The sequence below is a fragment of the Peromyscus leucopus genome, chromosome 14 (genome assembly GCF_004664715.2).
Source record: "Peromyscus leucopus breed LL Stock chromosome 14, UCI_PerLeu_2.1, whole genome shotgun sequence".
NCBI classification, from domain to species: Eukaryota; Metazoa; Chordata; class Mammalia; order Rodentia; family Cricetidae; genus Peromyscus; species Peromyscus leucopus.
The window spans coordinates 66,879,992-66,898,194 of NC_051075.1; the positions used below are offsets into that span (position 1 = coordinate 66,879,992).

The following is an 18,203-nucleotide window of genomic DNA, read 5'->3' on the forward strand; positions in this document are numbered from 1 at the left end:
AAGACCAAGACAAGCCTGCCAAAATCCCAGCCTGGATGGAAGAGGGCTTCACAAAGTTCCACCCCTGTCCAAGGAGCTACTGACAGTTGGGGCTGCTAAGGGAAGGAAAGTCTGTTTTCTTAGGGATGGAGTCCCTGAGGCTACTTAATCTAGTACACGGTCCCCTACCATGCACATACAGGCACCACTGAATGGTCCTCTCTGTCTCTGTGTCTCTATGTCTCTGTCTGTGCGTGCGTGCGTGTGTAAAAGCACGTGAAGTTGAGAGGGAAAGTGGTGGAGGGATAGGGGAGAAATTGGAGGAAGGGAATGGAAGTTGATTTGACCTGAACACATTATATGCACCTATGAATATTAAAATACTCTTTAAAAGGAAGGGCCTAAAATCAGTGATCTTGCACACACATACATAGCTGGGGTGGGGGCGGTGAGGCAAACCCAAGGAGAAGCAGAAAAATTAAAATGCAGTGCAATCCCAAGTAGAATTCATCTCAAAAAGGCCAAAGTTTTAAATGTTTGTCCTTTTTTTTAAAGTTTATCCTTAACTAAAAATATATTGATGAAATACAACATTAACAGAATAAAGAAAAAAATATAAGTAGTCACAGAAAGCACTGATAAAATTCAATCATTTCTGCTTTATTTAAAACAACATCAAAAACTAGAAATAAAGGAAAAAGGAAATGTTTTCACCCTCAAAAAGAGCAACTATGGCCAGGCAGTGGTGGCATACACCTTTAATCCCAGTACTCAGGAGGCAGAGGCAGGAGGATCTCTGAGTTCAAAACCAGCCTGGTTTTCCAAGACAGCCAGGACTACACCCCTGTCTTGGGGAAGGGGGTGATGGAGGGGATCTATGGCAATCCCGTAGCTCACAGTATCTGCAGTAACAAACTAGAGGATTCCCTCTTAAATCTTAGCAAGAAAAATAACCTGCTTCCAGCTCTTCTGTGTCTTATTATTTCTTAGATATTGCAATAAGACAAGATTTTTTTTTTAAGTTGAGAAAGCAAACCTCTGCTTCAGATGAGTTATTTACATAGACGCTCCTAAGGGACCGTTGCAACTAATGAATGAATGCAGCAAGTTTCTAGGATATAACAGCAAACAAGAAAAGATAGAACATTTGAATTTCTATACAATCCGAACAAAAATAATTCTTTAGGATATATTCATAAAAAGATATGCAAGTTCTCTGTACTATAGCAACTAGGGATGTGTGTGTGTGTGTGTGTGTGTGTGTACAGAGACAGACCTCATTCATGAATGGTCAAAGTACTGCTTCTTCCCACAACAGGATCACACAGTCCTAATCAAGACGACATAGACTTTTCTGGGTCTATGTTAAAAATGTCTCTTAAAAACCACAGCTCTTTGATTTTTAAAATGGAAACAACTTATTACATGCTAAGAAATAGTGAAAAAGAGCTAAGTTGGAAACCTTGCATTTCTTGACTTCAAGACCTATAAATCAATTAAATGATTTTTATTGGCATAACGGCTAGATAAATAGATAATGGACAAAAGAAAAGACTCCTGAAGTAAATGCATCCCTGCTTTCCTTGTCAATAAGCAGCATTAGAAAAAGGTGGATGGCCTTTTGAACAAAATGAACCTTAAGTCTGATTTGCACAGTAAAAAAATAAACTAGATCTACACCACACAGACCAACTATGCAAACTAGGAGAGAAACAAATCACATAACCTTGAAAGCAGCGAAGCAGCAATAATTTCTTAATGGGCAAAGGGTATCAAACATTACAGACTGGAGAACTGGACTTTACCAAAACTTTGTCAGAAAACTTTGAAAAACATAAAAAAAAAAAATATTGCAAAATACGCGTCTAAGAAAGGGCTGGTATTCTAGATATATAAAACACTACACCTCAATAATAGGGATCAATTTTTTGTGTGTGTGTGTGTGTGTGTGTGTGTGTGTGTGTGTGTGTATGTGAATGTACATGTGTGCATGTGGAAACCACAGGTCAACACTGGGTATCTGAGTTGCTCTCTATCATGTTTTTTTGTGACGGGGCTCTCACTGAACCTGGAGCTCACTGATTTGGCTGGGGAGACTGAGTGGCTAGTCAGCTCCACCTGTCCCCACCTGTCCTGGAGTGCTGGGATTTCAGATATATGCCACGGTGCTCATCTCTTTATGTGTGTGTTGATCTGAACTCCAGTCATCATACCTGGGTGATGAACACTTTACTGACTGAAGCGTCCTCCCAGCCCCAAGACCAACTATCCCCACCATTTACAAAGGGATACAAATGTCCAATACACTAGATCTCCAGAAAATACAAAACCCCAATGAGAGAAGCTTATGTGCCAGTTATACAGTGGGCTTAAAACTAAAATGGCCAGTACTGCCAAGTGTCTATAAGGATATGGACACTGCATTTTTAGTTAGTAGAGCTACTTTGAAATGATGTCAGGCAGTTTCTAACAGAACTAAATGCATTCTTACCTATGACTCAGCACTTCTCTGCTAGGTGTTTGCCCAAATAATAAGAAACATATCCACAAATCATTGACAGGAATGTCACTAACAGTTTTATTATTTAAATTGAATTCGTGTTTCCTAACAGTTTTATTTGTGATAATGGAATTTTCTCACATTCCTTGTTTCTGTCACAAAGCATGAATAAAATTATGGCCTATCCAAACAATGAAGAATCAATAAAATGATGACTAGGACATATAGCATGGATATGCTTCAGAAACACACTTTACACAAGACACATGATGATGGTTCTTATGAGTCCGGAGACCTGAATAGGCAAAACCGAGTTCTATAAAGGAAAAATAATCCATGGCAGCAAAAATAATCAGACCCATGGTTACCTCTACAGGAATGTGGGTGAGGATTTGCTGGAAAGATATTTGTGGGAGCTTGGATCAGCTGGCACTTAGATGATGAGGGAGGTAGACCATTGTTTGACCCCCAAAGATGTACATATTTGTCAGAGCTCAACTCATGGTACATTTGTATGTCATTGTATGTAAATTTTACCACAAAAGCAAAAATCTGAATATGGAACTCTTAATAATGACCAGCACTGGGTGGAGATGGGGTGAAAGTGTGTGGATGTCTTCAACCTTTCAGAACACATCCTAACTGAATGGGTTGATGAATAGAAAGGAACAGATAGATATTATCAAGTCTAGTAAACTATCACTCGTAAATCTAGGTGTTGGTGTGTGGTATCATTATGAAATTCATTCAATTTTTATGTACTTGAAATGTTTCTTAAACTAGCAAAGATAATTGGGATACTCACCCTGGGTGCATACTCAGTCGCCTCTAAAGTTCTTCCTCTCCAGGAGACATAATGCAAGATGAATCGCCAGAGTTACTTTCATCAAAATAATTTGCATCTACTCAACAGAACTGCAAGTCTTTCTAGTTCTGTTTCTGGCGAGTATCGTGGGTGGGTCTCCTGGGACCACTCTCTCCATAGGCGGAGAAATTCTATTTAGATCGCGGGTGGCTAAGAATCCATTCCTTCATGCAGATATATTCGCTCCCCTGTGCAGTAGTCAGTGTATTAATGGATAGCCTGCTGGGGACCAGGTATGTCTAAAGGGCACTCAGCGCCCTCTTCTGGCCCCAGAGGGACCCACGCAGACCATCGAGGCTCTCGACCTTGCTCTTAAGCAACCACTCCAGGGATCTGCACACCCGGGTGCCAGCGTCGCTGCTCCGAGGTTGTTGGCCTTCGGAGCTTCTGGCGAGCGCCGGCAGAGACCAACGCAGGAGACTGGCCCTGGGGCCGAGAGGCGGGCACCGGGGTGGAGTCGCCGCGGTTGGCAGCTGCAGGGCTCCACCTGTTGCAATGTTTGAGCACGCCCCGCAGAGAAGGCAGCACTGGACACAGACCTCTGCTCCCAGCCCCCCTGGGCAGGGCAGAGCCTCTTGAGAAGGGGAGCCAGGGACTATCCTGAACCTATACCACAGAACAGGTGCGTTTTGCGGGGAGAAGGGTGAGTGAGACCCGAGCGCGGCGGCGGCGGCTCCTGCGCCTGTTGCAAATTGGGGGTCTCCAGGTGGGTTCCCCAGCGGTCCGCTGGAGAACCTTGCTGCTGGCTTTGCATGCTGTAGCTAGGAGCACTGGGCGCAGAGCCCTTGACTGCGCAAGAACTACGGAGCTGAGGCAGTCAAGCCCAGGTAGAAGAGATGGAACTCTCTCGGTCGCTGTCCTTGGCCGGTTCTCCGAGAGATGGGCTGGCAGGGCCGGCACGTGGCGACCGAGAACGCTCCGTGAAGGGCCTAGAGGCCAAGAGCTCTCTGGTTAGGGGGAAGTCGAGGAAGGCTGCCTGGGAGGATGCTCCTAACTTCCTTCACAGTTCCAACCTCCCCCTCCGCTCTCCTTCCCACAGCGGTCCGCCCTCGTGCTGCCGCGGAGCCCGTGTGCCCGGCGGCGGACATCCGAGCCGGCGGCAGATCTGTCTCTTCGCACTGTCCCTGCGTCCGTGCCTGCCCCAAACCGGTTCCAGCCTCTAAGCCCGGGTGATTCAGGAGGATAGAGGCTCGGAGGGACACTGTCACCAATACGCACCGCAGATCCATCTGAAGAGGCACGGAAGACAGCGGACACGGCTTGGAAAGCGCTGGTCCAAGGAAGCCGGCCCTTGATGCTCAGTTTACCTGCCGGTTCTGTCTGAACCCACGGCCTTTTTCTTCAGGATGAGTTCAAGTTCTCTGGAGTTTGCCTTGAAGGCGCGCCACGCCCCCTCCCCAATCTGAGCAGGATCCGGAGGCCGGGTGAGTCCCAGGCGCCCGCACCCTCGTACCGAGCCGAAGCAGACTCTGCGCCCCCGACGCTCTGATCTTCAGCCTTAAGGAGAACTCCAGGGCGGACGGGGAGGCGGCGGGGACAAAGCGGATTCGAAACCACGAGTCCAGGCGGACGTGGGGAGCTGGCGCCACAGGAACAGCCAGGGCGGCAGCCGGGGGATCCACGCCGCCTGGGGGAGCGCGCAGCGGGCATGGGCGAGCCGGCACGAGGAGCGGGCTAAGGGCCGGTAGAGCCGGATCCTCCCAGGGCGTGGGCACGAGTCCGCGGGCGGTGGCCCTCGCGGGGTTGTCTTGCAGTGCCATGGCTGGCCGCGGTTGCGGCTGTGGCCCGGGCCACATGAATGAGGACAACGCGCGCTTCCTGCTGCTCGCGGGGCTCATCGTGCTCTACCTGCTGGGCGGCGCCGCTGTATTCTCGGCGCTGGAGCTGGCGCACGAGCTGCAGGCCAAGCAGCGCTGGGAAGAGCGCCTGGCCAACTTCAGCCGCGGCCACAACCTGAGCCGCGAAGAGCTGCGAGGCTTCCTCCGTCACTACGAGGAAGCCACCAGGGCGGGCATCCGCATGGACAGCGTGCGCCCTCGCTGGGACTTCACGGGCGCCTTCTACTTCGTGGGCACTGTGGTGTCCACCATAGGTAAGTGAGCCGGCTGGTCACTCGATAACTCTCCTTCCTGGGCCCTCGCAGGACCGAGCATCTCAGCCTCGGGGTTCTCCACCTGAGCGCCCGGTGTTGCACCAAGTGAACCCTCTGAGGCTGATCAACAGGTGTGAATGGGTCCCAGCTACACCTGGGAACTTATAAAATTGCCCCCAGACCTCTGCCCAGACCATAACCAGCCGCTTGTTTGTTAACCAGTCTCCAGGGATTTGAACAGTTCTTAAATTGAGGAAGCGCTTCTGCAGACAGCCGGTCTGGCTTAGGAAACAGGGCTGCGTTTGTGAATTCTGTGTGTGTGGAGGGAGGAGGGCTTACACCGAGATAGAAACGAGATTGGAACGTTTACTGAGTGTTGACTGTGCACAAGCCACTGCTCGAAGGAAACCCCACGATTTCAAACTTACAGGGAGACACTCGGAATTCCACATTGGAAAGAGGCGGAAGTGTAAAATGGAACTCAAAGAACCAGGGTAAAGGGAAGAACCAGGGGGGAAGAGACCTTTGGTGTAGCCGGTTTGTGTGTCTATAAATGGAGTTTAGGGACTAAAAGGGTACCCAGTGCATTCTGGAGCATGGCGGCTTGCATCCACAAGTCCGTAAGCTGGCTGCGCTTGGACTAGGGGCTCGGGAGGCCTGGTGACTGAGGAGATGGAAGCGGGGGATAAGAAGTTAGAACTTAGCTGGAGGCAGCTGAGCCCCTGGAATTCTGAGACTGGTGTGGCAGGCTACTGTCAAGTGATGCCTTTATTCCCTTGCAGAATGAGGTGGGAAATGGGAGAATTTATGTCGTACACTCCCAGGACTGCTCACTAATGAGTCTAGTTGAGTCATGAGCGGGTTGGAGAAAGTAACTGTAGAGGTCCTGGGGAAAGAGGCCTGTGGGGGGAGGGGGCCTCTGAAAGGCTAGCGGAGGAAAGGAAGTGGCCCAGAAGCCACCGCAGGAGCTCATGGCAGCAGCGGCAGGACACGTGTGTGTGCCAGGCTCTCAGCTGCCAGGGTCCCTGGGCTCTAGAAGGGCTTGCTGGTGGCACAGGTGACAGGTGAGCCACCTTGAGATGTCATATACACATTCTGCCAGGGGAAAAGGACCCTCACACCGGAGCCACAGGCCATAGTCCTCCTTAGCCAAGAAAGACCTCCCAAGATTAGCCAGGAGCCCGTAAATTCAGCTGGCCGGCAAATGGCAAGGCAGAAAGGACCCAGCCCACATGACCAGCGCACAACAGCCATACCCAAGTGCTTTGTGCTGGATGGTCCAGCTTCTAAGTCCATATCGTTCTCTCTCTCTCTCTTTTTTTCTCAGAGGTCCACTGTTTGTCATTTAGAACGAGGAACGACTTGGGGATTTCTTTCCTCATGCCTGTGCTCAGAACATCTTTTCCCACCCAGAGCCTGTGAGGCGAGGTTCAGACTCCATCTCCAGGCACAGCAGGAGTTTCTGCTGTGCCTTAAGATGCTTTTCTGTGGGAACAATGGCAGGTGCACCTTAGAGTTCTAGCTGAAGAGCAGTGCGTGGGTGTGGGGAGCAGGAGCTGGGAGCGGCCAGTGAGAGTCTGTGCCCACTCAAGGGAGGGCAAGCAGCTCATTCCTCTGAAACACACCGCCTAAGATCTCCCAGGGAAGCTCAGACTGGCCATTGGGCGAAGTCTGGGATCTCATCCGTCACTCATTTTCTACCTGGAAGTGTTCAGGGTTATGGCATTGGAGTCCTGTCCAGGACCAAGTTCTGGCTCTCACTACCCAGCATCCCAGTCCTTTCCTGTGTTCACTTGAGCCTATTGGGTCAGAATGCCTTCCTTTTATTCATAGAAATTCGGGGAGGGGGTTCTTTTTAAATTCTCAATTCTAGTCTGTTATCTCTTCCTTTCCACAAATTCTCTATGAAGAAGTGGGTTTGATGTGGCTGTAACCCAGATAATTCTTGAGGTCCTGGGTAAAGCAGCTCTTTTCAAAGAAGACTGCTCTAATAGCCAGGGTAATGAAAAACTAAATTCAATGTTTCCTTGTCTCTTTAAGGAAACTTAAAACTGTCCTGTTACAACACAAAGGAAATGTCCCTCCTTCCTCTCTTGTGGCTCTGGGACTTCTCATCCCTAAGGTCTTCCCGGACATAAGCCTTCTGCCATTCTGTCCTTTCTGGTCCTTGATTCCTATCTCTTTTTGATCTGTTATCAAAGTTGACATGACCCCTCCTGGTTCCTTTAGCTTACTTTCATTTAACCCGTTACCTGGAGTCTCCAAAATACAGGACAGTCCTGTGAGGTGACCAGCATCAATCTTGTCCCCTTCAAAACACAGAGGGAAAGTTGGTACATGACTTCTTCAGCCTGTGGGAAGGACACTGCTTGGTTCAGATGCAGAAGCACCCAGGCCAGCCAATGACAAGAAGGATACCTCTCCTTTCCCCTGGCACTCTGGTCTCCCCTCCCCACCACCACGGTTTTCCCGTTCCCCACCCCCCTCCCTCCAGCCCTGTTTCCTTCTGAATCGCCTGGCAGCTTTCCGGTGCTGTCTCTTCAGCACCCCCATTGCATCCTCCCCGCCCCCCTTATCCAGAGGGCCATCTTTAGAAGCCTAATTAAGCTCTTGGGGTTCTTGGTCCTGATGTCTGATCACATCTGCTTCTCTTTTATTGATCACCTCTCCTTGGAGGATGGAGGACGGACACTGGTAGTTAGTGAGCCAGAGATCACGAGTGGCAGAGTATAACTTGGGATGCAGGGCATTGGGGGGGGGGGCAGCTGGACCCCGGAGAAAGCGGCTCCACCACAGGCATTCCTAGTCTAACTTTCCAATACCATCATGCTGGCCAGAGAGCTATGAGGACTTGCAGTCCCCAGATGAACTTGAGTCACAGGAGAGAGAATTCTGGGCTTCCTGCCCTTGGGATGGGATGACAGGAAGCTTTTCCTGCTTTTGCAACCTCTTGATGCTGCAGGTTACCCTAATCTAGTTCAGGCAGGCAGGATTCTCCGTCACCTTGGAGGGTGACATATTACCTGTTTGCGCACATGCTTCCTCCTGAGATGGGGAGATGCATTTTCTCAGCTCTTCTGAACATCACACTTTTTCATCCCTCAGCGTACGCCACTCTGCATTTTTTTCCCCTTTATCGTGATGTCCCTGTGCCTTCTTGAGACTTATGTATGTTTCCACGAATGTGGAGTCACTTACCTATCCTCCGAGAGACTAACACATCATCTGTCTCTGTATATGTTCAACTCTTACAGAAACCCCATAGTGCCGGCTACACGCTCCCATGAAAAGCAGGGGGTCCCGAGCTTCTGCGCTGGGCTGGAAGGTGCTCAGCTGGAGGTGTGTAGAATGGTCCCCTATGCCTTTTCTTCCTTTTGAGGGCCTTTTTGTAGGAAGAGTTGATCCCCCAGTTAGATACTGCATCCCCTTTCCTCAGTTGTGATGGTTTTTAGATGCCCTAAAATAATAAGTCATAGAGATGGTCTGGCTAGCAGACTCCAGGAAGGTCTGTGATTCACCAGTGTCTGCTAGTCTGAGGCAAGGTTGGAGTGAAACTTTCCATGTAGACCAAGACTGACACCTCCCAGCATCAAGCTTCATAGTCCTCACCAACTAAACACTCCCGGTTACCATGATGGTTGACAATGTCTGTCCACTGTCCCCAGCAGATCCCAAAGTCACTTCCTGACCTTTCCTGTTAACTCTTAGCACATTGGTACCCAGGTTTTCTGTGTCTTGGGACTTCCATTGGATTAAGCAGCTGATGAATAACACAGTGGCACTGAGCCAGCCAACTGACCATTGAAGAACTGGTTTTCAAACTGTTCTGAGGAGTTCATGGAATACTCTATGCTATGTTGAGGTAATTCTTCAAGGCTAAGGGCTCTCTTTCTTTGTGATGGGATGACAGGAAGCTTCTCTCTCTCTCTCTCTCTCTCTCTCTCTCTCTCTCTCACACACACACACACACACACACACACACACAAGCAAGTATGCATGAGAGAGGGAGAGAGAGAAAGTTAATTGGATGAATGTTTATCTTATTCAACTGCCTTCTTACTGACTTGATTTTTTTTGGTGTAGAAAAAAAAATACTTATTTGATTGACAGGGTATTTTTCCTAATTCACATCCTTTCCTTGGCTAAGATAAACATCCTCGCCCATTCTCCATGTAGCTGTTTAACTCATTTCAAATGTTATTCAAAAAGACTTGCTTTTTAAAGGTTCTGTGAGGTTGGCGCTATAATTATGCTTTGATTTATTGCTAAAATTATCACATGATGATCTGAGAATGTGCGTGTCGTACAATTCTCTGTTTTCTTCTTTGAACATTTCTTTGTGTCCCAGAGCCTGTATATCTCCGAGCCAGGTTTCCACTTGTATTACAGATTTCTGGAGCTGGAAGGAACATGGAATCTCCCCTCCCCCACCAGCCTTTAATTCTCATAATCACACCACCGACGACAGTTTACTGTGTTTCAGGGCATATCAAGTCATCAAATTGTTTTTGTCAGTGACTCCATCACTTGCGTGACTTTGCTCATCTTCATCAGGGTTAACTTTGTTCTCCTCTTCAGGCTCTCTGTGCTAATGGCCATTTCAAACATCTAAACATGCAACTGTGTCACATGAGCAAATGCTTGTTGACTTTTAAACCATTGCTCTGGTTGTAACCACCGGTAGTTTTTTTTTTTTTTTTTTTTTTTTAATTTAGCTAACCACTCAGCATGTTTTTGTACTTGTATTTTTAACTAGCTCTGTATTTTTTCATGTGTGTGAAAATTTGGCATGTTTACCACCTGGTTCCCTCTCTGTTGTCCTCCTCCATCCTCTCCATCCCTGGTTTCTTTCTTTTTTTTTATTTTTTGGGGTTTTTGTTTGTTTGTTTGTTTTTTGTCCCCGTCCGCCCCCCGAGACAGGGTTTCTCTGTGTAGTTTTGGAGCCTGTCCTGGATCTCGCTCTGTAGACCAGGCTGGCCTCAAACTCACAGAGATCCGCCTGCCTGTGCCTCCCCAGTGCTAGGATTAAAGGCGTGCACCACCACCGCCCAGCTCCCTGTTTTTCTTTTCAATGCTCATTTCTACTCTGGTAGAGGACTACTTCTTCTGGTCGTTCAAAGCATAATCAAGACAGAACTCAACTCCCCGAGGCCAAATGTCATCTCTCCACCATTCTTCACGTCTGTAAATAAAACTGAGATGCCTTTTCTGGACAGCCCAGAACCCTTTGACCTTGGGTCCATCGCCGCTACCCCCAGCTTCCAGCCTCCCAGTCATTGTCTCACAGTCTTCAGGGCACTCATTCCCAAAGCTTCCAGGCATCCTCGTATCTAATAGCCGAGAGTCCATCCTTTTCTGACTTCTCCTCCTTCCTGCTCCTGAGGACCCTCCTCACCATCAGCCCTTCCTTCTCCCCACCTCCTCTCCTTCCTCCTTCTTTTCACTGAGCTGTATTCCCAATCCTTCCTTTTCTCTTTATTTTGGGCACAGTCTTGCTGAGTTGCTCAGGCTGCACTTGAACTAACTCTGCAGCCTGGGCTGACCTTCAGCTTGAGGTTTTCCTACCTTAGCCTCCTGAGTAGCTGGGAGTACAGTCGTGTGCCACTAGGCCCAGCTAGGAGTTCCCTTCCTCTCCTTCTTCCTTCTTCCTTCCTTCCTTCCTTCCTTCCTCCCTGTCTTCCTTCCTCCTTCTTCCTTCTTCTCCTTCCTTCCTTCCTTCCTTCCTTCTTCCTTCCTTCCTCCCTTTCTTCCTTCCTCCTTTTTTCTTTCCTCCTTCCTCCCTTCCTTCCTTCCTCCCTTCCTCCCTTCCTCCCTTCCTTCCTTCCTTCCTTCCTTCCTTCCTTCCTCCCTTCCTTCCTTCCCTCTCTCTCCTCTTTCCTTCCTTTCTTAGTCTTTGAGACAGAACCTTACTCTGTAGTCCAGGCTCTTGAAACTTACTATGTGGTCCAGGCTAGCCTCAAACTCACAGCAATTATCCTGCTCTATCTCCCAAGTGCTGGGACAGCAGGCATGCACCTCCAGGCCCAGCAAGAACTTTCCTTTCTCCTCAGCTCCCTCTCGCCTCCAGTTCCTTCCTTGTGCCTCCACACCTGTGGACCTCACTGGTCTTTTACTCCCATCACTGGGTCTGTCTCGAGCTTGCTTCTGCTTTCAAGTGGGAAGGAGAGGCAAGAAAATGAGCCTTCCTGAGAGTCACTTCCTGTGCAGTCTGGAAATAATGCCCCGCTTAGCACCGAGTGCAGTGAGAGAGAGAGACGACAGACAGCCTTCCTCCTGTGCGCCTGCTGCTTCTGTACCTGAGCCTGGGACCTCAGCGGTGCTAACACCCGCACTGGCACCTCGGCTTGGGATGGGGTGCTACCTCCATGCCTCAGTGCGTTTCCATTTGTAATTGGAAAGGAGAGAAAATGACAAGGAGAGCACTTCCCCGTGGCACTGGGTCGCCCGCAGGGGGAAAGTTGCTAACAGCAGTGACGGAGACACACTTTAAAAAGAAGTGCAAGTCCATGCAAGAGCTGGCAACAGTTCAGGAGGCACCAGTCTGCAGCATTTCATTCTCCACAGCATCACACACTCCAATGTCGTCTTCTTCACTACACAGAGAGGATTGAAAGGGAATATTACTTTAGATTTGATTGGCATTCCGTAATGACAGGTAATGTGGAGTAACATTTTGTTCCTTCAATGACCTTCTGTATGTATAGTTTTTGTGTGTATGTATATTGAGACAGGGCTTTGCTGTGTAGTCCAGGCTAGCCATGAGCTCACAATTCTTCTGCCTCGTCTCCATATCCTGGGGTTAGAGGTGTGGATCACACACCTAGCCTATGGATACTTTCTGAAAGAAGCATCCATTCACATCCCTTGCCTGTTTTCACTTGAGTTATCAGTTCTTTTACTAGAAACGGTTCATGTGTTACATGTGTTTTAGAGGCACAGAGCCTATAGGTGAATTGTCTTTTCTCTCACTTCATGGTGTTAAACAAAAAGTTTTAAATTGTGCTAAAGGATAATTCATCTATTTTTTTCTTTAAAAAATTTTCCTTTATTATTTTTATTTTATGTGTATGAGCTTCCCCCCCATGTCTGTGCACCACCTGCTTGCAGTGCCTGTGGAGTCCATAAGGGGGAGCTAGATATTCTCAGAAGTGGAGTAATTGGTGAGCGCTAGGAATCCAACCTGAGTCCTCTTAAAGAGCAGTCAGTGCTCTTAAGGGAAAGCCATCTTTACACCCATCCCCACCCACACACCGCGTGGCGCGCGGCGCGCGCACACGCCCCTTTCCTTTTGTTGTGTATGCTTTTAATGTTGGATAAGAAGCCATTGTCTAACTCAAGTCATGAAGAATTGCGCCTGTTTTCTTCTAGCGATTCGTAGTTTACTCCTGCCTTCAGGTTGCTGGCCATTCTGAGTTAATACTTTCATATGGCATGAGATGTGAACATCCCTGAGTGGAAGTTCAGGTGTCCCAGTAACATTTATTGGAAAGACTGCCCCCCCACCCTCAACACACACACACACAGAATTATTGTGGTACCTCTCTCAGAAATCGGTTGACCACAAATGTGAGGGTTGATTCTTGGACTGTGTTCTATTCTGTCAACATGGAGGTCTCTCTTTACACCAGTGCCTTAGGTATGGAGGCTTTGTAGTAAGTTATAAAGTCAGGAAGGGTGAGTGCTCCAACTTGTTCTTCTTTTTCAAGACTATTCTTAGCTTTTCTTGGTTCCTTAAACATCCTTGAGAATTATGAGATCACCTTGTTCCTTTCTACAGAGAAAAAAAATCTGTGTTAAGTCTGTAGGCTAGTTTAGGAATATTACCTCCCATTCAGCAATGTGACATTTTCCAGTCTGTGACCATGACCTGCCTCCCTCTTTATTAGATCTTTGGTTTTTTTTTTTTTAAACAGTGTTTTTTAGTTTTCAGGGTGTGAGTTTTACACTTTCTTGGTTAATTTCTTTGCAAGTATTTTATCCTTAATAACATCCCTTTCTTAATTTCCTTTGGGCTTACTTTAATGAGCTGTATAGGAGCAGAACTGACTGGCCTTTGCATCAGTTTGGTCTCGAACCCTGTGATCTTGCTACACTCATGTATTTGTTCTATTCACATTTAGTGGTTTCCTCCAGGTCTCCTATATTGGAGATTGTAGAATTTTGAATAGATATAGTTTTAATTATCTCTTTCCAGTCTGAAAATTTTACATCTTTAATTTCATGCCTGACTAGAGTCTTGAGCACAGCATTGGACAGGAATGGTGAGAACAGACATCTTACCTCAATCTGCTCTTGAGAGGAAAGCCTCTGTTTCTTACCATTGACCTATGGGTTCTAGAGCCTTCCAGGGGATGCCAGGCTTCCTTTCCACTCTATTTCATCTTGAAACCATAAAAGGAGTTGGTATTCAGTTGAACTGTTGTGATTCTTCCCTTTATGCTATGAGTATAATGTATCACATTAGCAACTTCTGAGCCATCGTAGCAACAATTTTCCCACAATAAACACCACTTGTTCAGGCTGTAAAAACCTTTTTCTATGATGGGTCATTTGGTCTGCTAATACTTTATATAGGATCTTTGCATCTCTAGCCAAAGAGAGACACATTTCTTTTCTTGTGATGTATGTGTCTTATCTTGGTATCTAGATAATACTAATAGAGTGAGTTGAGAAGTATTTTTCCTATAGTTCTAGCTTCCTGAGGTCATGTGAATTCCACAGCTAGAGAATCAATGTCCAATAATTTCTAATTACTTGCCACAATAATAGCTCTCTAAGTCACATTTTAATCATGATTATAAATATATATGCAGGTACTACTCATTTTTTATGTTTAGACATGACTATTTTTTATAACTTTATATTTTTCTTTAAAACATTTAAATACAACATATTTTATATCAACAAACAAAAAGAAAAGAAAGGGAAAAAGTACACACACACACACACACACACACACACACACACACAACAAAAAACAAAAAATGGAGTCTGTTTTATGTTGACAAACTATGCCTGGGCACAGTTGGCCTGCCCTAGAGTGTGGTTGATATATCCAGTGTCGCTTCATTGGAGAAAACGGATTTTCTTTCCTCTCTCAGCAGGTACCAGTCACAAAGAGATTCTTAGTTAGAGTTGGACTTTGTGTCCACTTTCCCTTCCCAGTGCTGAGATTTTTGTCTGGTTTGAACCTGTGCAGGTCTTGTGCATGCTGTCATGGTCTCTGTGAGTTCATATGAGCATCAGTCCTGTTATGTCCGGAAGATGCTCTTTCCTTGGAGTCATCCACACTTCTGGGTCTTAGAATTTTTCTACCTTCTCTTCAAGATAGATCGCTGAGCCTTGAGGGGAAGGATTTGATGAAGACATCCCATTTAGGGCTAAGTGCTCCAAAGTCTCTCAGTCTTTGTACACTGTGAGTTGTATGTCTCTGTGTTAGTTTCCATCTTCCTCATGAAGCCTCTCTGATGAGGGATGAGTGGAACACCGATCTATAGATAGAGCAGTATATCTGTAGGAGTTAGATTATTGCTGTGTTCCTTTAGCAGAAAAAAATAGAGGTAGGTTTTTTTCCCTAGGCCTATGACCTATCTAGTCTCAAGTTCTTGGCTGCTTTGCCATGTGTAGGTTCCACCTCAAGGAGTGGGCCTTAGATTTAAAAAACAAGCAAAAGACTGGCTGGTTACTCCCATAATGTTTGTGCCATTATTGTGCCAGCATATCGTGTAGAAGGTCTCGGTTTAGGTCAAAGAGTTTATAGCTGGATGATATCGATGATTACTTTTCTCCTTATGTAGTGTGAAAAGTACCTGTTAGCACCGTGAATGCTATCAATAGGGTGAAACTTCTAGTTGGGCACCAGCTAGATTTCTCCTTGTTTGATGACTTAAATAAGCAATGTCTTGCCAGGTGGCGGTAGTGCACACCTTTAATCCCAGCACTCAGGAGGCAGAGTCAATTGGATCTCTGTGAGTCTGAGGCCAGCCTGGTCTACAAAGCGAGATCCAGGACAGGCACCAAAACTACAACAGAGAAACCCTGCCTCTGAAAAAAAAAAAAAAAAAACCAAAACAATGTTTTCGGCAATATAGTCTTACCATCAGGTGATTGAGAGTAACCATAGCCTTGGCAATAGCCTATGGTGTTTGAGAGGTTTTATGGAACCCCATTAGCCATGACTCAACAAGATGTAACCCATTCGTGATACTGAAGGTTTTACTTGGTGGTATAAGATATCTAGTTGGGGCATTGTCTCCCTCATTAAATGGTGACTCCATTTAAATTCCTTTCATATATGTATATTTTTAGGAACTTCTACAGTTGTAGCTTTCCATATGGCTTTTCAAAAGGCCTTTCTTATTAGTTGTCCTCCTCATATTCCCTCCTTTACCCCACTCTCCCTGCCCATTCAGTCCTCCTTAACACTATACTCTTATTTCCCCTTCCTTGGATGATCCCCTCCTCCTCCCTGGTCCCTTACAAGCTCCCTAAGTCTGTAGTTATCCAGGCTGAAATACACATATCTAAAGCTTAAATGCCAAATCCACATATAAGAGAAAACCTGCAGTATTTGTCTTTAGGATCTGGGTTATCTCACTCAGGATGATTGTTTCTAGCTCCATCCACTTACCTGCAAACTTTATAATTTCATTTTTCTTAATAGCCGAACAATATTCCATTGTGCAAATGTACTACATCTTTAGTATCCATTCATTAGTTGATATACATCTAGGTTGTTTTGAATTGCTGCCTATTAAGAATAGAGCAGCGATGAATGTAGATTAGCAAGTGTCTCTGTAGTAAGAGGTAGATTCTTTTGAGTATGTGCCTAAGCGTTTTAAAGCAGGATCTTGTGGTAGATCTATTTTCAGCCTTTTTGAGGAAGCGCCATAGTGGCTGGACAAGTTTGCATGCTCAGCAGCAGCGAATCTGTGTTCCCTTCATTCCTGCTAGCATGTGCTGTTGTTTTTTTATACTGATCTTGGCCATTCTTATGGGGTAAGATGAAATCTCCAAGAAGTTTTCATTTGCATGTCCCTGATGACTAAGGATACTGAACATTTTTCAGTATTTTTCAATCATTTGTATTTCATCTTTTGAGAGTTCTGTGTAGCTCTATATCCTATTTTTAATTGGGTTGTTTTCTTGATGTTCAGGGTTTTTTTTTTTTCAGTTCTTTATATATTCTTTTTTTTTTTTTTTTTTTTTTGTTTTTTTTGTTTTTTCGAGACAGGGTTTCTCTGTATAGCTTTGCACCTTTCCTGGAACTCACTTGGTAGCCCAGGCTGGCCTCGAACTCACAGAGATCCACCTGCCTCTGCCTCCTGAGTGCTGGAATTAAAGGCGCCATCACGCGCTTCTTTATATATTCTAATTGTTGTTGTTTTGGTTCTTTTGTTGCTTGTTTGTTTTTGTTGAGACAGAGTTTCTCTGTGTAGCCCTGGCTGTCCTGGAACTTGCTTTATAGACCAGGCCAGACTCAAATTCACAGAGATCCACCTACCTATGCCTCCCAAGTGCTGGGATTAAAGGCTTGCACCATCACTGGCTCTTTATGTATTCTAGATAATAGCCCTCTGTCAGATATAGAATTGGTAAAGAGATTTTTCCGCTCTTTAGGCTGCTGGTTTATTCAAATGATGGTGTGCTTTGTGGTACAGAAGTTTTCAGCTTCATGAGATCTCATTTATTAATTGTCGGTGTTAGCACCTGTGCTAACAATGTCCTGTTCAGAAAGTCCTTTCTTGTGTGTGCCAATGAGTTCAAGGCTACTCCCTGCTTTCTCTTCTGTCAGATTCAAGGTATCTGGTCTTACATTGAAGTCCTTGATTTATATGGAGTTGAGTTTTGTGAAGGATGATAGATATGGATCTGTTCTTATTCTTCTACATGAAGCCATCCAGTTTGACCAGTACCATTTGTTGAAGATGCTGTCTTTCCTCCAGTGTATATCTTTGGCTTCTTTATTTAAAAAAAAAAAAAAAGGTGTCCATAAATGTGTAGAATTATATCTGGCTCTTTGATTCTATTACATTGATCAATGTGTCTGTTTTATTCCAATACTATGCTGTTTTATTATAATAGCTCTTTAATACAACTTGAAATCTGGGATGGTGGTAACTCTAGCAGTTCTTTTCTTATTCAGGAATTATTCAGGATTGTTTTGACTATCCTGAATAGTTTTTGTGTTTCCATGTGAAATTGTTTTTTAAATTTTGTAAAAAAAAAAAAAAAAAATTGATGGAATTGTATTGAATCTGTAGATTACCTTTGGTAGAATGGACATTTTCACTATAGTAATAACTACCAATTCACAAGCATGGGAAATCATTCCATCTTCTGGTGTCTTCTCCAATTTCTTTCTTCAATGTCCTAAGTTTTTTGTTTGTTTGTTTGTTTTTTGTTTGTTTGTTTTTAACTATACAAGTCTTTCACTTGCTTAGTTAGAGTTATTCCAAGTTGTTGTTGTTGTTAGGCTGTTGTGAAAGGTACTGTTTCCTTGATTTATTTCTCAGGATATGTATCATTTATATAAAGGAAGACTAACAATTTTTGTGTTTTAATGTTGTGTGTTAATTCTGCTACTTGACTAAAGGTGTGTATCAGTTGCAGAAATTTCCCGATGGAGTCTGTAGGAACTTTAATATATAAAATCATATCATCTGTAAATAAGGATACTTTGACTTCTTCTGTTCCTATGTGAATCTCTTTGATATTCCTCAGTTGTCTTACTGTTATAGCTAAAACTTCAAGTCCTATATTAAATA

At 45.4% G+C, this 18,203-nt stretch overlaps 1 protein-coding gene across 2 annotated transcripts in view; it reads left to right on the forward strand.

Moving 5' to 3' along the window:
• Positions 1-3,325: 3,325 nt before the first annotated feature.
• Positions 3,326-18,203, forward strand: part of Kcnk13 (potassium two pore domain channel subfamily K member 13) — a 96,992-nt gene continuing 82,114 nt past the window's right edge. The window contains exons 1-2 of one of the 2 annotated variants that reach the window (XM_028886626.2): positions 3,326-3,966; positions 4,384-5,436. In XM_028886626.2, coding sequence (XP_028742459.1) covers positions 5,103-5,436 — 334 coding nt within the window. In that variant the 5' untranslated portion in view covers positions 3,326-3,966; positions 4,384-5,102. The other variant, XM_037210776.1, reaches the window with a different exon arrangement.